This window comes from Armigeres subalbatus, chromosome 2 (genome assembly GCF_024139115.2).
Source record: "Armigeres subalbatus isolate Guangzhou_Male chromosome 2, GZ_Asu_2, whole genome shotgun sequence".
Lineage (NCBI taxonomy): Eukaryota > Metazoa > Arthropoda > Insecta > Diptera > Culicidae > Armigeres > Armigeres subalbatus.
In genome coordinates, this window is record NC_085140.1 from 263,992,869 (window position 1) to 264,015,327 (window position 22,459).

Here is a 22,459-nt window from a genome sequence, read left to right on the forward strand (position 1 = left end):
GGTCTCCAAACTCCCTGGAATACAGACCTTTGATCTCTATGGAATATATCCCTTTTATCTACGAATGTCTCATGTACACAGCAGTCTATAGATGTGTATTTTATTGCAGCGCAGACCTGTAGAGTTCAAACTAGAAAATTGTATACTGTTTTTATGTGAATTGAGTTGTACAGATGTTCTAAGTTGCACAAGGACTCCGTCAAATTCAGGCCATTGCATCTACATACGTATATCCCCAGCATGGGCAAGGACTTTATGCACCGTAGCAGGAATTTTATACCAATCATACAGCTGCAAATATAACCGGTAGGTTGCTTTACAATAACTGTCTAGCTTTTCAGGATTGATTGGCTCTTGGCAGTTTATCGCGATCAGAATGTTCCAGAACCGGTGAATTAGCTCTTCGTTGACATTTAATGCTTCACTTAACAGATTTGGATTCGAAAACGCTCGTCGACAAATGTTTCCAGTTGTACTTGATCCTGCTCCACCTTGCCTTGGCTGGTCGACCCTCACACCAAAGCTATCATAAAGCCTTTTCTGTATAAGTTGTTTTCTCTTCAAGTACGCTTCCTTTAATATCTTTGATACCTGCCACTTTTTAAAATCCATTCAATAAGATATGTGAAGAAGGCACTCGAAAAATCGCATCCATGCATGTAATGGAGATATTTCATAAATAAGTGTCCCTATCTCTGGTGTATATCCTTTTTCAAACTCCTAGAATATTTGAAAAACAAAACAGTTTTTAAAAATGTACAAGTATTTCTTTAAAAAAAATAATACCTCTAGGCTTGTCATTACATTTGGAGTGGCTTTACAAATTGGGCAATTTTGCATAGATGACGTACCAGTTATGTAATTTAGAACTTTACTATACCAATAATTATCGAAAGATGTCCTTAGGTACAGACATTTTTGCTTCTTGTATTCACATATTGGATTTTAATTAATATCAAAATTTTACTTTTTATGAAATAATTTCAAATGAAGCCTAGAGTATTTTCGTAACCCTCAAGAGTATATTTTTTTTTTTTTCATATTTATTTGCTTGATACTTGATAGATAATGAGTTGCCTCCTCTTGGCGAGCCTACGCCAAATGGAGTATCATATAGCTGCATAAGCTATCGTGTACACGGCCTACCACGAAGCCTACGACACTTTTCGTGTTATCTACTATCTCTATTTTAACTGTTCTTGATGCTCTTTTGTCATACGCATGGGATTTGTATCCAGCCCATCACAGTCTGCCGTGTATTATGAGAATAATTACATTAATGTTTCAAAATTAATGACTTTTTTTCGAAAAAGTGATCGGAATCGCAGATTTGCAGCCATAAGCAGCTGGAATTTGTTTTAATGCCTTCTGGGAGGTCCAAAGAAAGTCGTAGTGGTAGTCGCTAAGCGAAACTTTGAGAAACTTTTTTTGTATGAAACTTTTTTTTTTTTTTTTTTCTTCCGGTCATTTTCGGATAATTCACTACCTATTTTCCCATAACTAACCCGTTCTTCACAAGTCCATGAAACAAGCTTTCAGAAACTTTTTAAAGAGTTGGAAAAGAGCTACTGTAGCCGAAGATATTGACAGTTGAATAATGCATTGATTTTTCAAGAACTAAAAAGTGTCTGGCTCTAATGCCTATATCTTGATAACCATATGGCTTAGAGAGCTGATATGCAGGGGTTTAATGCTCCAAAGCATTAGCATTTAGTAGGTCAACTTGAATTACGAATCAGAGAAAGTCGATTTTTTTATTTTCGGCCACCTGATTCCCCATAGTGCACTGGTGACTGCCGAAAATGATACCAGCAGCGAAATTCGGAGACGCATAGTGGCTGGAAATCGTGCGTACTTTGAACTCCGCAAAACACTCCGATCGAATAGAGTATCGCCGTACCAAACTGCCAATCTACAAAACGCTCATTAGACCGGTAGTCCTCTACGGACACGAGACCTGGACGATGCTCGTGGAGGACCAACGCGCATTTGGAGTTTTTGAAAGGAAAGTGTTGCGTACCATCTATGGTGGGGTGCAGATGGCGGACAGTACGTGGAGGAGGCGAATGAACCACGAGTTGCATCAGCTGTTGGGAGAACCATCCATCGTTCACACCGCGAAAATCGGACGACTGCGGTGGGCCGGGCACGTAGCCAGAATGTCGGACAGTAATCCGGTGAAAATGGTTCTCGACAACAATCCGACGGGCACAAGAAGGCGAGGTGCGCAGCGGGCAAGGTGGATCGATCAGGTGGAAGATGACTTGCGGACCCTCCGTAGACTACGTGGTTGGCGACGTGTATAGCCATGGACCGAGCCGAATGGAGAAGACTCTTATATACCGCACAGGCCACTTCGGCCTTAGTCTGAATAAATAAATAAATAAATAAGCTACACTAAGTTGATCGATAACTAAACAACTTCCCTCCCTCACACCCTCCCCCTTTTCCAAAGATCATCCTCTTAAGATAAATCCTAAAAATCGTCCTTAATCGTCGTCTCCTTAAGGAAAAGAATGTGTGTTCCTAATTTGGTTGAAATCGGTCAATACAAACAATGAGTTTTATATCAATAGTTGTATGTACCCGTCCTTGCTCGGAATTGCCACTTTGATTTTTAGTTGTTTTTACAATCGGAAAATTATAAAACCAATTGGTCTACACGGTAATTGTGTTTTGTTATTGATACTTCATCATTTGATTAAAAGAAGGAAAGTCGAAAACAATTCCAACCCGGAAATTTCCTGGACCGGGAATCGAACCCAGTCACCTTCAGCATGGTCTTACCACAGTCTTGCTTTGTAGCCGCGCATATTACCGCAGAACAAGCGTCACAGATAGCAATTCGAAATTTTCCATTTTTGAACCTTTTCAGGTCTTACGTAACCCCAGAATAATTTTCCAACCGCATATTAACGGATATGCGAAAAAATGAGCATTTTCATACGTTAGTAATGCAAATTGAACTGATCCAACAGATATGAGTTTCAGGAAATTTCCTTAAAAATAACTCGTTTATCGATGCTTGAAAAAAAATTAAGACGCTTCAAAAATTGTGTTCAAATATTACACGCAATTTCATTTGCTAGCTTCTTGTTATATTTATAGCTGCTTGGCTCGTATTAAATAAAAGTGTAGCAATCCATAAAATATACTTACATCTTTCTTTTCCTTCGTAAACAAATATTGCGGAGATTCAGGTAGGAACATACACCCAATGGAGTATAAAATGCAGCACGTTAACGCTATGTAAGTGACTGTATAGTAATCTAAATAGTAACATAGGATAAAACCTAACAATATGCCTATATTGCAAGTGATGGATAAAACAGCTCCCAGGCTTCCACGAATTCTGCGAATGATACGAAAAGCAGTGAGAATCGATGAATATTCATTGTTCCCCAGAATACGTACTTATCCTCCGAGATTTCTGACACGAATAGAGGAATAACGGAGAGCGTGCCTCCTCCGGCGAAACCGCCCAAAATCCTAAACGTGTAGATCATGTTTAGGTTAGAGGCAAAGATCACCATGACCCAGCTGGCCTGTTAAAGCAAATCGAAAACAAAATGAAAAATAAATTCTAGCTATAATTTATTCCAATATTCAAAAATTGAATTACTGACCAACTGCGTCACACCAATCAGCATGAGGGCGGCTTTCCGGCCGGCGATTTCGGCCACCCATCCGCAGATGAGCACAGCGAGGACGCATCCCACCGTGCCGATCGAGCCGATCCAGCCAGCTTCGGAAGCGTTGATCGGACCGGAACTGAGCGGTGTGGCACTGGACAGCAGCAGCTCCAAGTTCGGGGACAGCCACCCGACGGACAATCCGTAAATCAGTGTCGCGAGGTTTGCTACATGAAAGAATAGACAAGAAAGAATAACAAGTTTTAGACTTACTTCGAATTTGGATAGAAAATAGGTTGGGTAAGTACTGTGGGCAACAAAAACTATATCTAGGATCACTATTTGAGTCAGTTGTCATAATTGAAGTGGAATTCTCTACCTTAATTGATCACATGTGGCTTAAGTACAACGGGTAAATAAAGTCCATGGTCAATTGAAATTACGTTCAAGGGTTACTCTAGTTCAGTCTACCCAGCGAAATATAAAAACTTGTTTACTGACATTCATTCTGTTTGAAAAAAGCGATAAGCATCCTGATGATAAGGCGAGGCAAGATCTCCCAAACGTTTGGAAATGAATGAGATCAGCAAAATTTTGCAAATGTTCATAGTGATATGGCGTTGTGAAAAAACAGACATAAAATACTTTATCCTTATTTCAACAGATACAATTTTTATCAACTTTAACGAAAAAGCTTCTCTGCAGATTGATAAACCGTTTTCGTATGAGTTGGGAATATAGGTAACAACAGCAGGATTTTGAGGTTTTATTTCCAGATAAAATTTTATTTGACGATGATAACCATAAATGCTGCTACCTTGTGATTGAACAGAATTGGTGGTTCATTGCACTACGAGCATGTCGACGAGCACTTTTCAGCGCAAGTCAAGTTTTTACAGTCAGTTTGAAAAGAATCGAAATGTTAGGGTACAATATTTGTTGCCACCGAATATATCTCTACATCTCCATAATAACCCCAGGAAGTTAATTGTGTGGGTGAGGAAAACAGAAACAAAGATCAAAACGCACAAGGAAAGTAATGTCGCCTATGCAACATTTTTTCAGGGACGAGCGTGGTATGAACCCACTTATAAAGCTGGGCAGGAGCGGTAGCCCACCGAGCTCATCCAACGTTGACTCAATTATTAAAAATCAGAAGGGTTGTGTACAAGGCACGACCGCAAGGTAGACGTTGGACAAAGTAAAGACATCGTTCTGATTGATCCTTCTGCCGTCGTCAAGCGATTGTACTTTTGTGCTATAATTTGTACTTCAACATTAGCATTGTTACTGAGTAATTCGTAGATTGGACACTAGCAATACTCATGTTTTTCCTTTGAAATACATTTGTAGAATGCTATCAGGAATCAAGAAGGGCAGAGGTTATTGATTCCAGTCAACGATAAAATCAATAAAAGCATGAGGATTACTACTCCTGTTCACGCCCGTAACTTGTAACCGTAACTTGGAGGAGGAAGGAAATGTTGATGGGGTACTTACTTAAGAGAGCCCACCGACTTAGCGACACCCTTATAAGTACCACGGAGTTGGATATAGGGGAGGGTATCCATTGGATTAAGATTTGCCTGAAGCTGGCAATGTGACCATGGTAAATCTTTCTCCATAGCACACCACGTTAACGTGTCTACTCGGTATTAAGTGACACTTTCGTACTACGATGTGTACTTTCCAGAAATTTATTCTCGCACAGATAAAAATATGTTGTGATTTTAAATGTATTTTCATGCACATATTTGGAGCATGCAAATAAACGTAACATTCAATCGATATCAATATTCTTTCAAATCGAAATAAATGTAAACGGTGCTTGCTTGTAAAATTCAATCAAATTTTATATAATATCGAATGTTAATTGGTTTGATGAGATAAGCTGCAATTTTGCACGTCGTTGAATTTTCAAAAATATTTGCTGTGCAAAATTTGCTCAGCTAAATTTTGTATAGAATGATGGTCATTAAAATCCCCCTACACAATGCAGCGAAACGTTGACGCAAACGACTGGATTTGACATTCAACCCATATATTTTCTGTGAAATTTCGCAGCTTCGGCTGAATTGCGCTTGGAGCTTGACAGCGACAAAACCAAAATCAGAATCTTGAGAGAATATTTCACTTGACTGCTACTATCGCCATCCATGTGAATTCATTTTTGCAGCGTTTCTTCCGACGAGCACTTGTGATTCTTCTATAGATAGCAAATTTCTTCCGTCGTGAAACGATTATGATTTGCACTTTGAACAAAATTCATCTCGGCTCAACCTTGTAATAAATGATGGTCATGAAAAGAACCCTTATTTTCAACTAGGTGAATCTGTCCGATCTCGCTCTGGTTTTATTTTCAATCTGTCAATCATTTAGGGGCAAGCCAGAGTAAACGCGACGAGCGATGCGACGCGACGCGACTCACGTAAAAGAATAACAATCATTATCAACAGGCTGTCAAATTGCACTGTCGCGTCGCTTCGCATAAGGGGTTGATTGCAGCGACGCACTCTAGATCGATTTCAGTTCGAACTTGATGGCTTTCTTCGGTTGATTCAAAAGTATAAGATTGCTAATGTCGCTCCTGTTTGCGTGACAAACATCTAGGTTACTTCGACCTAGCAGCCAAAGTACCAGTACTACAAGTGTCAAACCGATGTTGGTGATGAAACCAAAAATGCACTACAATATGATGCATAAATTATGGCCAAATGAAGCTTGTTGAAGCATAATTTGGCAAAATAATTTTAATGACTACATCGCCACTAGCGTTCTAGTACTTATGATTCTACTCTTTCTTCAGAACTCATGAAACCGTTGCATTTTGACAATTTTCCAACATTACCCGTTATATTGGTCAACTTTTGGTATGTACAAATACAGCTGATCCCAAGACGAATCGATTAGTGAGGAAATCTTGCAAATCGGTCCATCCATTCATGAGTTATATTGCCTCAAAAGAAATGTAAACTCATTTTTATATATAGGTAGAAGAAGAAGAAGAAATAAGATAACGTAACACAGCACAGTTCGATGATGTCAATGCTCTCAAATCGCTGTATTGTGCATTAGTTCGTAGCACAGTACAATATCTGGACTCCGTATCATTCCGTTCGAGGGGCCCTCCTTAGACGTGCGGTAAGATACGCACAGCTACAAAGCAAGACCATGCTAAAGGTGGCTGGGTTCGATTCCCGGTGCCGGTCTAGACTATTTTCGGATTGGAATTGGATTGAAATTGTCGCCGACTGGACGATGAAGTTTGTATCGTAGCCATATGTCCTTGACTGTTTCACTAGCTCACGATTCCTGAGTCCTGACAGCAGTTGAGCTCGTAAAAAACGATTGTCATCATTTGAGGTGTAATTGCATGTTCTTACTTTACCCATAAGTCTTGCATGGAAGGCAACTGACGATTCGCCCTTCTCCTGTTTCATTCTTGAGAACGCTTCATGCTCGGCTGCGGTGACCGTCATCGATCGGAGATAGTTTTGGTTGTTCGTTACAAAAGTCCTGTAGCAGTTTGAGTTTGTCAGATTCGGGCGCAACTTCGCAACTATCCCTTGCAGTTCATCGCCGATGGAGAGACATAGTAGCTGGCTCCGCTTGACTGGGTCGTTTACATTGTTCAGTGAAGCTGCTGTCCCGAATTTCTCAACATAGCGGTTGAATTCCTTCCACATCTTGTTAGCAGCGATGCCATATGGGAATGGTTTCAAGTGATCCCACCGGATGCTAGAAGTAGAGTTTTCGCTGCTTCCGCGTTGATGAGCATCATTGGAAGACTTCCATCCATCGTCATTGTCGGTCTGTGCGGGGCTGGTATGTACATCGAAACGATTCATAAAGTTGTTCATGTTGGCCATCATCTCTTCCATCCGGTCGATCCGGTCGGCATTGGTACGGTCCAACGACGCCGATTGACATGAATCGTTCTGTTTCGTTACTTCAGCCGGCGGTGATTTCGATGGGGGGCTTGACAAACGTGGGTCTGGTATGTCACCGTCAGAATTGGGCTCGCTTTCATTTCCTTTCCAACTTCGTCACTGGTCGAGATTTCGGCGTCGCTGTTTGATTCTTGAAGCTCCTCTTCGGTGTCTACAGCATCAGCCTGATTCTTGCTTACATCACCGCATGCTTCATCATCACTTGAATCGGAATCTTCGATTCGACGAGTGGATTTCCCTTTAAACATCTTGTTTATTTTGCGAATGGTTTTTATTCTTGAATAGTAAAATGAAACGACAATTTTATACAACAGCATTGTATCGGTTACGTTCGTAACATTTGTTCTAATCGTTGATCTTTTTTTCTTTTTTTTTATGTCCTACCGTTTTTTTTACCGTCAGTACGGTCTCTTTCGATTTGCTTATCGTGGTCTATTTGGCCATTTTAGCGCAATGGCCAAATAGATCACGATAAGCATCAATTCTCGCTTAACTTTTCAAATGAAATCAATAGCTTCCATGTTATTATGTTGATTGCGCTATTCAAATTAATTAATGAAAAAAATGTTACTTATGTCCTTTCGAAATGTTAAGCGAGAATTATCCGCTTTATGTATTTGCTAGGACACATTCAGCGCGGTCCAATTGACCCACTCATCGCGGTCCGTTTGACCCGTTCAGCGCGGTCCGTTTGACCAGCACGGCGTGGTCCATTAGACCTGCACGGTGCGGTCCATTTAACTCGTGCAGCGCGGCAACATGACCAGCTTAGTACACTTTGTTCCACCACCGTTTCATCTCGTTTTTGAAGTTTTTATTCTCACTAACCTGATATTTTCTTAGTAGCAGTAATGTGTTACCTTTAATAAATCGCGAAATTATATGCTTTTCTGAGTAAAAAAAATGCTTTTGTGAGTTCCTTAGGTTGCTTCGATTGAAAAAAAAAACAAAAACAAACCTTATAATAACTATCGGAGCATTTGGATTGCAAAATCATTTATATGTAAAGCTAATTAATAAGTTGACATATTTCAGAAAGGTAGAATGTAAGTACTGAAAATACTTGAAGGTAAATATGAATTTAACTATTTTTCAAATATTAGAGATTTCCCCAAAATATATTGTTCCTGTTTGTAAATGGTCGGCGTAGAATTCGACAACAACAAAATCATTTGGCCTGTAAGTAAAAATAATTCAGAGAAAAACTAAAAAAATAATTATAGAATAATCCAGTATAGCGCAGAACGATAAGGAGAGATTAAGGAAAGTGAGTAGGAGTTGTAGTAGTTTGGCCCTCCGTAGCCGTGCAGTAAGACGCGCGGCTACAAAGCATGACCATGCTGAGGGTGGCTGGGTTCGATTCCCGGTGCCAGTCTAGACAATTTTCGGATTGGAAATTGTCTCGACTTCCCTGGGCATAAAAGTATCATCGTGTTAGCCTCATGATATACGAATGCGAAAATGGTAACTTGGCTTAGAAACCTCGCAGTTAATAACTGTGGGAAGTGCTTAATGAACACTAAGCTGCGAGGCGGCTCTGTCCCAGTGTGGGGATGTAATGCCAATAAGAGAAGAGAAGAGAGAGAGTAGGAGTTGAAAGGACATTTGGAAGATTAGAGTAAACTGTTCATGTAAGTGTTAAGTATTTGGAAACCATTGAATTTAAATAAAATATGTCTTACAGTTTTGAGCTGCTAAAAAGGTAAAGAGCTGCTACAGAAAAACAGTGTCCCCTCCGAACAAACTCAAAAATGAACATCCAACAACCAAACCTCAACACCACCGGGATAGTTGATTGCAATTGTGCCATCTGCAACGGACCGGATCACGATGACGTTGGTATGGTGGGGTGTGATAATTGTTCTCAGTGGTTCCACTTTAAGTGTGTTGGAGTTTCCGCTGATGTTAAAGACATTTCATGGACCTGTATAAGGCTCGATGCCCACGTAGCGTCATTTCAACGCAGAGTGCACGTGGCGTCAAAAAGACGCGGGTGTGCACCGGGAAAAAGCGGTAACGCAGCGTCACCACGTCGATGCACACCAGCGTTATTTTAACCCTGCGTGCACGTGGCGTTGAATAACCGTTACGTGGGCATCGGCCCTAAACTGCAAAGAGAAATCTTCCATTGCACCAGATGATAGTGGCAAAACGGAGCCAGATGCACAGCAAACGGATGATGGTCGGAAGCTAGTCGCAGTAGATGCGGGTAAGTCGAAAACATTAGTGGAACCGCAAGCGAAGTTATTTGCAGTGGACGAACTCGAGCTGGAGATGGAACGCATAGAAGAAATGCGGAAAGAACAAATGCGCAAAATAGAGCTGGAGAAAAAGGTACACCGTCGCCGGCCGGCTAGAGGTACAACGAGAACTTGCCGAACAAAGACAGCAAATGGAGCGAGAGAAGAGGCAAATTAAGTTGGAGTTCGAAAAGGAACGGTGCAAGAAGCGATAGCGGAAGGAGAAGCTTTTCGTAACAGGCAACAAGCGATGCGTGAAGAGATGCAAGAATGTTTTGAGCAATTACGGCTACGGCAGCCTGGAGGGTCCACATCGATTAAGGCAATTGGTGGACAGGGAAATTCGAAAAGAAGTTGCACGGAAAAGGAGCCTCTGCTAGCAAATATGGAACCTTCCGAAAGACTATCGCGGTGCATATAGTAAACATTCTACGCCGAAAAGAACCGACGAGAACTTGAAAAGGAACATACATAAGGAACAGGCATTCGTTTCGGCAACTAGTCCAGAGATGAGCATCGCTTTGGACATGGGTAACGCGGCAAATTCTACACCGCCTGTTCGAATGATAAAACAACCGACCAGTCAGTGTGCTACTATCTGCCCGACAGTTCTTAGCTAAGAAATTGCCTGTGTTTACCGGCCGCCCGGAACACTGGCCAATGTTCTTCTCAAGTTACGAGATCGCCAACGAAGCCTGTGGATTCACCAACGTAGAAAATTTAGCTCATCTACAGGAGTCTAAAAGGCCAGGCATTAGAAGCAGTACGAAGTCGGCTAATGTTACCGTCTGCGGTGCCCCAAATAATCGAAGCCCTAAGGATGCTATACGGTCGACCAGAACAATTGCTGAATATGCTGTTGGCCAAAACGCGGAAGGTAGAAGCGCCGAAAGCTGATCGCTTGAATACGTTCATCACATTTGGGATGGTTGTGCAACAGCTAGTTGATCATTTGGAGGCGACCAATCTGCAGGACCATTTGATAAACCCGATGCTGATACAGGAGTTGTGGAGAAACTTCGGGCTAGCACCAAAATGGAATGGGTAAGACATAAAAGGCAGATAACAAGAGTGACACTCCGCCGGAAATCGTTAGAGATGCTAGTGAAGCTACACTGTATAACGATCATCTGCTGTGACAGCCAACCGTTCAATGAAAAGTAATAAGATGAACAAAGGGAAGGAATACGAAGGGTTTATTCACACTCATGGTGATGCTGTAAACATTGGCAGTAACACGTCAGGTGAACATCAGCGAAGAAGCAGGACGCCGTGTAGAATGTGTGATAGAACGGATCACAGAATACGAAACTGTTCAGAGTTTCGCAAATTAGAACCCTCCGAACGTTTGAAGGCCGTTGAAGAATGGGATTTGTGCCACATCTGTCTCAACGAGCACGGCAATATGAGATGCAAGTTGAACATTGTATGTAAGGTGGATCACTGTTGTCAACAACACAATACGCTTCTTCATCATCGTGTTCTGTGTTCCGACTGTTACTACAGTCGCAGGTCGTGCATGCCATGCAGGCCGATTTATGCCAGCCTGTTATATTCCAAATGGTGGCAGAAACCATTTACAATGGGCTACATGCTGTAAATACGCTTGCATTCCTGGATGAAGGGTCGTCTTATACGTTAGTGGAAAGTTCATTGATGAAGATGCTGAATGTGAAAGGTCAAACACAACCATTCTGTGTTACTTGGACGGCTGGAATGACCAGACTGGAAAGGGAATCTCAACGCCTCCATTTAACATTGTCTGCTCGTGGTTCCAAGGAGAAGTATTAAATACGAAATGTCCACACCGTTCAAACATTAAGCTTCCAGAACAAGCGCTACGTTATGCAGAAATTGCTAAGCAGTATCAACACCTACAGGATCTTCCGGTGGTAGATTACGAAATGGAGCCACCAAAGAGATTCTTATAGGTTTAAAACATTTGCATTTGTTCGCACCACTAGAGTCGCGGATTGGAAAACCAGGGGAACCAATCGATGTGAGATCTAAGATAGAATGGACCGTCTATGGCTCTCAAATTTCTGAAGAAATCATATCACCACACGTTGGCTATCACTGTGATGGTATAAACAATCAAGAATTACACGATCTATTGCGCTCACATTATGCTTTGGAGGATATGGGAGTTTCCGTAAATTTGCTGCCAGAATCAAGCGAAGATCAACGAGCAAGAAGAATCATGGAGAACACGACAATAAAGATAGGTGACCGGTTCCAAACGGGGCTATTGTGGAAAGAGGACGATCCACTGTTTCCGGACAGCTACCCCATGGCACAGCGGCGAATGAAGTGTCTGAACGAGCGGCTGCTGAAAACCCCGGAATTGAAGGAAAACGTGGAAACACAAATAGTGGAGTATCAACAAAAAGGGTATTGCCACAAAGCTACGAAGGAAGAGTTAACTAGCGTTGACCCCGGGAAAGTATGGTATTTGCCGTTGAATGTCGTGCTCAATCCAAAAAAGCCTGGGAAAGTTCGACTTGTGTGGGATGCAGCAGCAGCAGTTAAAGGAGTTTCGCTGAACTCGAAACTGTTAAAGGGACCAGATTTTCTCACCTCTCTCCCATCAGTCATCTGCCAATTTCGAGAACATCGTATAGGTTTTGGTGGTGACATCCGGGAGATGTTCCACCAAGTAAAGATTCGACCCGAGGACAGACAAGCGCAACGTTTTCTTTTTTCCGGACAAGTTTTCGTAATGGATTGCGCTATATTCGGTGCGACCTGTCAAGTAATGTTTGTTAAGGATAATAACGCCAAACAGTGGGAGTCAAAGTATCCGGAGGCATCAAAAGCAGTTGTCAGAAAACACTACGTGGATGACTATTTCGACAGCGCACACACCGTAGAAGAAGCAGTTCAGCGCGCTCGTGAAGTACGGTGCATACATGCGCAAGCCGGTTTCGAGATAAGAAATTGGGTGTCTAATTCCTTGGTAGTTCTGCAACAGCTGGGTGAAACACAGATGAGCGAAGCAGTTCACTTCAACCGTGGTAAAAGAACAGATAACGAACGGGTTCTAGGAATCGTATGAAGTCCTGCCAAAGATGTTTTAACGTTTTCTACCAAAATGAGAGATGATTTGCTGCAGTATTTATTCCACGGTAGAAGACCGACCAAACGAATTGCGTTGAGTTGCGTTATGAGCTTGCTCTACCCACTCGGGCTTCTTGCACCATTCACGATCTATGGTCGGGTCCTAATTCAAAGTCCGTGGAGAACAGGGTGCAATTGGGATGATGCTATTGACGACGATTCAACAGCGGAATGGGAGTTGTGGACAAGCAATTTATCTATTGTGGAATCAGTAAGGGTTCCTCGCTACCATTTTGGAGACGGCTTGTTTCTGGAGTACGAATCTTTACAACTGCACGTCTTTACAGATGCAAGTGAGTGCGCCTATGGTTGTGTGGCGTACTTTCGGATTATGGCTGGAGGCGTACTCAGGTGGTCTTTGGTTCAAGCGAAATCTGGCGCCGTTGAAACCGTGTACTATCCCACGGCTAGAGTTGATGGCAGCCGTTCTCGGTGCTCGACTGGTGGACGTTATTAAAGAGAGCCATCTTTGAAGATTTTTTTTTTTAGGATGTCACCGACTCTAAGAGCAGTAAAAATCTTGTAGCGACACAAATCGGACTTAATCCATGAATGGACCGTGTGCGAATCAGTTCACAAATAGACGCTAAGTATTTTCAAGTTGTGTGATGGCAATTCGCCGCTATGCCTGCCGGCGCGGAATGCTGGTTGAGTTTTTCTCCGATAATGGAACAAACTTTATTGGTGCATGTAAAAAAGTTACCCAGCAAATAGGCGTAGACTGCAGTGACACCTTCACTGACGCTAGAACAAAAGGGAACTTCAATCCACCATTGGCACCGTATATGGGAGGAGGAGCCTGGGAAAGGCTCGTTCGTTCCGTGAAGAAGGCAATGAAAGTATTTGACGATGGGCGAACGTTGACAGACGAGGAGTTATCTTTAAGACTTAAAGTTATCTTTAAAACTATAATCAAACGCTCAACAAAACCACAAATTATTTAGCTTATTTGTGGTCTAGCTTGTATTCTGAGGACTCCAATGAAACTAATTTTAAAAACTGCCATAAAGTCAAATATTTGGCCGTAGACTTGTCTTACGGCTAACCTTAATAAAACTTACTGGTTTTCAATAGGTTTATAGTAGTATAAGAACACAATGTTGTACTTTAGCCATAGAATCGAATGACAAAAAAAAAAACAAAATTTTCTTAAATAATGTTTCTGATACATGTTCATCAAATAAACCACAAGTCAAATTCCAGATAATAAAATTGAGTGAACTTACGGAATATGTCATTTTACTTTCGGTAATTTCCGATGGTATAAATACGAATACGCAATGGTGCAATGATCAAGATTTGCGATATTCAACTGCTGCCGCAGGAAGCATAACTTCAGTTGAAAACATTGGACCCCCGTTAATTTGACTGCTTTCCATCTGAACGCTTTCGAATTTGAATTGAACGTCATTCAGCACATGAGATGGTGAAAATAAAAATTAGGCATCGTAAAATGCAACGCATAATTAAAACAAATAAGTTAAAATACCAATGTTACGTTTGATAGGACTTTGTCTTTTACTGGAATTCGAAAAGCAGGCCAAGTAGAAAAACAGGTCAAGTTTCAGTTGGAATGTAGAACCATCAAGAAGAAGAACTGATCGCAAGGAACTGATTACAGAAATTCCAAGAAAATTATTATTACCTATTATTGTTTTGTTTTGACCATCAAAACTGCTTACAGGGTAGTAGCAACCATGCTGGTAGCATTGCATTGATTTCGTATCGGCGAAAATCTATTGCGAATTTCACTAGCATGTAATAATCGCTGCATTTCACAATGATTATGACATCTTGGAGCACGAGAAATGCTTCGCTGCTAATCGGATTGCTACTAGGAAGAAAAAAAAACAGCATATAGATTTATTACTTGCACGCATTAATTTGCCGTGAATCGCAATATTACGACAGCGCACTTTGTTAAACTATTTTTATTACCTGGTTACCTGGGGCATCCAATTTCCGATAATTATTGATCATTATTTCATATCCATGTCCATGAATGTTGTTGTTTTTTTCATTCTTCCTTTTCTATGATTTTTCTTTTTCTCGAATACAATAACAAAGAGCTTTGCGAATAAGAAATTCCCATTTTTAACAGCGGTCTTATGGCTGTTTTATTAACAACTTGGTCATAGCATAATCTTGTATCGGTCATGAAGAGGTTGTCATATATATCTTAGCTTTATTGGTAGTCTTGAACATTTGCTTTCCAAAACCGCTAATAGAGTATAATAAAACTCCAAATGTTACTTGGGCGCATACCATGGAACAATTCAAAACGATAACAGTTGTTAAGTGTTCAGTCTGTCTTGTCTGGTGTTCCTGTCTTTTTTTAAGCTAATTCACATCTGACCAATTCTTGCCGGAACTGCAAAATACTTTAATTTGTTATCTTCGAGTCTTCAAGAATACAAGTTCTTTAGAAAAGTTGAATTTAAATAAGTATTAAACTCCAATGAGATAATAAAATGAGATAAAATATTTGACGTAAAAGGTTAGGTCTAACATTCTCTTTAAGTTGTTTCATTAAAATGAATTTTGTTCCGAAGGAATAGAAATTTATTTTTATTCGCATCACGAGTACAAAAATATACTCTTGGGCCTACCAAAAACTCAAATAAATGACGTACATCAAGTTCTTGATTTGTTTTCGAGTACATGTGAGCACAAAAACAAAAAGTATAACAGAATTTAGGTCGCGGGCATTCAATAGGCACATTAAAATGAAGAAATTATGGACTCTTGTTTTTGCACATTTTTTTGGTTTTTCTTTCCATTGCTTCCTAGTGCTGTACAGTTGGTACAATAATTCACAAATCTCAATGACCGATCCCTCTCTTATTTGGGTGGCCAACCATCACACCTAGCATGCGTGCTCTCTGCTGAAAAAAATCACAAAAATAAGAAACAAACTAAATTCCTTTTCATTGCTTTGTTTTTGATGAGATGAATATAGGAGCTATGGGATGAAGTGCCGAACGGTTCCCCTATATGTTGTGAACGAGGAAGGGTCGTTTAACCGAAGATCATTCGACCAAAAGCCATTCGTCCGGATGCCACTAGATCGAAAGCTGATTTGCCGAACAAACCATCAGGCCAAAATCCATCTGGCGCAAAGTCATTTAGCTGATAATTATTATGGCCGGATATGTCGTTCGCCTGAACAGATCATTTGGCCGAAAAAGTCATTTGTCTGAACAATGTCAAAAATGTCGTTTGACCTAACAATATTAAATATGAAGAACTAGTTGACCCGGCAGACGTTGTCCTGCATAGTAGGCGAAAATGTGCGTTTTCAACTGCCCATGCAAAGATTCCCATACAAAATCAAGTTTTAGTTTTTCACAATTTTCTTAGCATTACTCTTGGTTTTCACATGAGAGAATACCCTATAAACCCGTCGGAAAGGATAACAAACATATCTCCTGAAGGAATGAGGAAAATCCGTCCAGCCGTTTTCGAATTATGCGGATACGAACACAGACCATTTGATTTTTATTATATAGATGTGAAATAATTTATGTAATTTGAGAAGTGAGTGGTGTGAAATGCGGAGAGAGAGAGAGCTCATCTCACGTTTAATAGTGAAACGTGATAAGTGATATCATTACGGTCGTATTATCCTTTCGGCCAAATTACTTGTTTGGACAAACCGTATATGTATTATTGGGCCGAACGATTTTTCTCCGCTGGGAACATCTTCTCAAGTCATGATCACATCATACTTCAAATTCAACGATTTCGATTTTTTTTTCAACTAGTACTTTTTAACGTCGGTGTATTTTATTCCTTCGCCTATCATTTGTCACAGCTTTTTCAAATCTTAATCAATAATAAAACAAATTTTGATCACTACAAAAGAGCCTTCAGAACATTTTGCAAGAAATACAATAAAAGACGGGTAATAAGAAACTCTGTAAGGAACGAACAGTGTGTGAGCTTTTGTTTTCTTGTTAATGAAATGATTTTTCTGAAAACAAAGTGTGCGAGCATTATTGGCGGTCCCACAGTAGTTCAACTTTTTTTTACAGAACAGAATTCCTCGGAATTCCTGGATAAAAAAATCCGTATTAAACATTTTTCCAGTATTCCTAGAGAATGAGTTTCCTAAAATTCCAATAGAAGAAATTACCACAGAGAAGGACTTCCAAAGAATATATGAGAAGGAATTCCCCCAAATAAAATTCTATAGAAGGAAGTGAATTTTATAATTCGAGAAAAAATCCAGAACTCTTGGAAAATGAATGTCCCAGAACTCCTGGGGCCATAATTTCCTTAGAATTCAATTTCATTTCCTCAAATTCCTTGAGATAAAACACCACTGAATTCCTGGAGAAGCACCCGAGCAGCACACATGTACATACTATTACTCATGTAGAACCAATTTCCATCATACGTAAGTTATTGCGGTAATCCATCCTGAATGTGCTGTGGTCTAAATTCCCTAGAATTCCGAGACAATGAATGTTCCAAGATTACAAAGGGAGAATTTCCTCCAAATAATTTAAGCTTAAATTCACTTCAACTTCTGGTGGAAGAAATTCCCTAGAATTCCTGAATACGGTTTTCCTCAGAGCTCCGTGAGTAGGGATTCCTTAGAATTCCTGGGGAGGAACATCGCAGAGCTCCTGAAAAAGGAATGAATCGAAAGCAGTGGCTGTCAGCATCCGGGTGCGGAATTCACAGCTCCGCGAGTCAAGTCTATTATGGTGGTGATACCGATAAGAATTCTGCATGTCGAAAAAATGGAAACTAGTCCACGTGAAATTTCATACTTGAACAAATGTTTAATGTTTTGGTCGCATTGGAAATCCCCAATATAATATGCGTTTGTGTGTTTCCCGTGATGCATAAACGAGGCATCATGCCACATTAGCGCACAAATCGCGATTATTAATATCCAGAAAGCATTAACCCCCCCAGAGGAATACGTACTCCGTAATCGATGAATATTCATAACCGAACTGGGTCACAGCTATCTGCTGCTTAGAATTTTAATTAACAAGAATCACCAAGCTCAATCAATCAAATGCCATGTAAATGTGCTCCGAATCAAATCCCTTTTTCCCCATCGTCGTCGTCGAAGCGCTCGCTCGATAATGTACGCTGCAGCCATCACCCTCAGTTGGCCCTATTGATTGCCATTAATCGGTTCGCGTGAACGCTCTGCTTCACCACCCAGTAGTAGTAGCGCAGAGAGCAGCGTTCAGTGCGCTTCTACTATTTACAGAACGCTTTTCTCGGAGGGGAGCTAGACCTGAAGCGCTCCGGAGGCGCGGTTCAGCATTTGGTGAATTGTTTTTCTAAGTTTTTTTTAAGAATTGACATGATGAGAAATAAACAACCGGATAGATGCCCCAACAGGGTGTGTTTTAGAATAAGATCAACCATGGAACTATGCTATCATTCTGACCCAACGATCATCTTCCTAATAATATTTAATTTATGAGGGTGTCGCTAACCCAAGTAACACAGTTTGTTGAATGAGAATAAAAAAAAACATTTTTCAAACTTAAGTCTCCCTAATAAAGACACACAAAAAAAACATTTTTCAAACAATTACATTTTTCATAGCAAGTCGTGAGAATGTAGTGTGTTTAGCAAAGTTCCTAAAGGCCTATTCTCATAGCGCCCGGGCCGGGCCGGGACCGGAGTCAGGAAGCTTTCGTTTTTATGCTGGGATGTTTGCCCATTCACATCGCTCCGGGTTATCCCTTATCCCGGTCGGGTGGGCAGCTGAATACACGCACACTGATGTTCGAATAAAAGTGTCAAACTGAAATATCAAACAAATAACACTTATTGATTCACCTAGCGGCGATGATGCCTTTCTCGTAAATTACATATATTTACATGAATTTTAATGCATTTCCAGCAATTTCCCGAAAAAATAGGTGCTACGGGGATTTTAGGATTCGAATAAAATTATACTAATTAAATTTAGCCTGTGCAGCGTCTTATTTTAAGTCTACGATGTTTCTCTATTTAAAATGATGTGGGAAAAACATTGCTTCATGACAAATATGCCTTTGAAATAAAAAATGTTGATAAAAAAATAAAGTTTTGAAGTAATTATTAGGGCGATTTTCTCCGGATGGAGCCTATAGCACCTCATCTCTCTATTGTATTTTAGTCGCATTTTCATCGGATCGTTCACACGAGATGACGATGGCGACGACGGCCAGTAGGTACGTTGAACTATGCTCTGATTTTCCTTCGTTTCCCCTGCTTTTGTTGTTGTACCTGTAGGCACCACTTTACGTGGGATTTAATTTGTTTTCCTCCCCCTTCCATACACACGGTCAAGTGTGATTGATGAACTCTGGCTCTGGCTCAATTCCAAAACTAAAATCGAAATAAACTTAAAACGATTGATCAAAAAATGTTGAACTACTTTGCAGTATTATAAAGTAGATTTAATGATTCAAACCGTCACTAATAAAACTAAAACAAATTAATCTCGTCAACCAGTTTATTACCTTGACAAATTTTGAATGCTTGTTTGCAAGGGTGAGGTTAAGATGCAATGCCAAGAGTACAACATTCTGATATTTGAACCACTTTTGAAGGAATAAAAAAACTGATGGAATTAAAAAACAAAGTATACACTTTGCGCCAATCCTGAGTGCAACCCAATTTTCGAAAACACGAATTTGTAAACAAGCTAATTTCTGCAAAATGACGATTTGTTTGTGTATTTTCACTTCATGCGAGTGTTACAAACATAGCTAGCTGGTACCATCTCAAAATGTAGAGAATTCTAATAATATCGATAACAGCCATAATTTAAAAAAAAATCTTGATGCTGATAAACTCAAAGAGACTAAACGCCTGTAACAGTTAAGTTGATATTTTCGTATCTCAAACGCATAATGCGTACGGTTCGGCATGTACGACAGAGTGAGGAGACGTGTAGAGGCGCATGGTACATTATAGGTTGGTGTGATGACGGTTATTTGCCTCCCTAGTGACATAGCCGAATTTCTGATGGTTTCAAATCATGCTTGAAAAGTGAATCGATGTCCTCAAGAGCGCCATAACAGCATCAATCTTACTAGGGTTCGCAAAACTGCTCCTTTAAATTGAACAAAAGAAAAAAAAATCATATCTTTCCGTCCGATGTTTAGATATTTTAGTTGTTACAGCCTCTTTAGACACGATTAATATGAGGGAGTTTTCAAATAGGGAAAGAGGCCTCAAAACGCCCCCCCCTCCTTCTGCGGGGCAAAATGCCTTTTGGGTATTCCCTTATATTTACCGTATTTGGCATGGCCGTAATAAAACTAGACAAAAAATTATGTAGGATAAGCTAAAAAAAAGCATTAAAATAAAAGATAGGAAGGTTGGAAAAACCGAGAATTTCCACATGTTGATGAAACATCTAACATTTTGGCGAGGCAAAACGCCCAATGGGGGACTATCCTACAATGTACGACGCGTTTCCACGCACTATCCATACCAGAATGCTGATTCGCCGACGCGAGGTGCGTTGTTCCCAAAAAGCCGCCAGCTGGAAGGCGTTTTGCCTCATGAGTTTTCCGGCAACGAAATATCACCACTTTTTTTAAATTATTAGTATTATCAATATGATTGAGATTTTTACAATTTTAAAATGCCATTAGCTAGCTGTATTGTTTAACTGTAGTATGAGGTAAAAATATCCATGAAAATCGTTACAGCTAATGTCTTAGAAGTCTTTACTTAGCAGTCGACGTTTGGTCAAATGACATTTCGTCAAATATTGCAAAAATCAGAGATACGGTATATACGTTTCCCATGGAATAGCTGATTTTTCATACAAAAATTAATATGATTATCAAACAAAAGTGAACAAAGATGCACAAATGAAATATCATATATCAGCTAAAAACTATTTTTTCGGGACCACCCTATCTAAGTTTAGTAATTTTGTCATAAAACATTACCTAGGGTAACCGGCGGTAATGTTGGCCCTGGATGTAACATTGGCTCATCACGCAAATAATTCAATATTTCAGCGATAATACGTCGATTTGTAGGGAGATATTAACCACTGCTTCTTTAGAAAAGTGTATCAAACACATATCTGCATCATAACTCTAGATTTATACACTTCTTAAACTATTAAAAGCAATTATCTTGCGTGAAAAATCACTTTGACTCGGTTTTTTAGCAGCCATGTTTCGTTGACTTATGCAGGCTGGCTGTGCTAGAGTTTTTCTTTTGCCCAATAAAAGAGTTTTCTGAATGAACATACCTGCTTTCGAACATCAGATGAATGGATAACAACCACACTATTTCAGCTATCATTTTTATTTCACAATTTCCATTAGTAAAGCGACATAATTAACCAAAACTTTTTTGGACAATACTGGGGGCACCCGTAGCCAAATGGTGGCATGCGCTTTCGATTTGTAGTACCACGTTAGTATAGGTGAAACTCTAAAATCAAAACATTCTCACCAATAACCCGTACTGGAGACAGTAACCGAAAGCTGCAGATAGAATATCCGATGCTTGCGATTAGGTTGCTAAGAATTTTTGTAAAAACAGGTTAATCCACTCAGCGGTTAAGTTGCATTCGCAAATTACATAACGCTAAACTCAACCCACACCTCTAGTAATGCTTCATGTATCGTAGGATTCTGAAATTTATAAAGTCCTTAACGCTCAGACAAGTACCCTCCCACAACCTGAAACATCATGTAGTTTGTAAATGGGCCCTCATGATGCTTTTCTCGAATCACGATATAATCGCTTTCATTCGCAGAACATACCAAAATAATTGCCTACCTTACGGCTTCCAAACACGATTCAAGCATCAACCTTTCGTGGTTCGATGCATCATTTTCTTCATAATTTTGCAAATAAATGATTCAATTAGTGTAAGAACATTTAGTTTTATCATCTTTCGCACGAATCCTACAAACATTTTCTCATTTGATAATGGAAAGATACAATGGATTGTATGTTTCATTAAATAAACTTTCAACGTCATTTCATGTGCATAATTTCAAGTCAAATTACTTGACAAATACCTTCATCATAATTTAGATTTATTATTGCTTGCAAAAAGTATTTTGATCTGTTAAATGATACCGAAAAAGTATTCTTTCAACTCGGGAAGTTGAAAAACGTGAGAGTTTTGAGAGGATTCACAACAGCTGATCGATATAGAGAGGAGTGGAATCAAACGCACGTACCAATCATGAAACTTCAATGCAGGCAGAGTTAAAAACAAGCTTCCAATAATTGTATTTATGAATAATTGTGTAATAATATCAGGTAGTTGGCACAGTTTATGTTTATGCACAGTTCAAAGCAAGGAATTGCCTTGAATAAGTTTTACAATTGGCTTTCTTCAGTAGTGCGTTATGCATCATCCCCACCTAAAGCATTGTTGACGTTTTGGAAAAAGTTTCTTTGAGAGTATCGCGAGAGCGAGAGCAACACAACTGCCATGGTTTTAACTAGCAGTAAATCTCAAAGTTATGCGGCAGCCAATAATTAAAGTATGCAATTTGTTTGCACAACATGA

The 22,459-nt window shown here is 40.0% G+C and overlaps 1 protein-coding gene across 2 annotated transcripts in view; it reads right to left on the reverse strand.

The window, feature by feature from the left end:
- Positions 1-22,459, reverse strand: part of LOC134212175 (facilitated trehalose transporter Tret1-like) — a 218,183-nt gene that overhangs the window by 7,725 nt on the left and 187,999 nt on the right. For both annotated transcript variants that reach the window (XM_062689794.1, XM_062689795.1), the window contains exons 3-5: positions 3,627-3,859; positions 3,415-3,545; positions 3,160-3,352 (exon numbers count right to left, since the gene is read on the reverse strand). In XM_062689794.1, the coding sequence (XP_062545778.1) occupies positions 3,160-3,352; positions 3,415-3,545; positions 3,627-3,859 (557 nt within the window). The remainder of the gene's footprint in view (positions 1-3,159; positions 3,353-3,414; positions 3,546-3,626; positions 3,860-22,459) is intronic.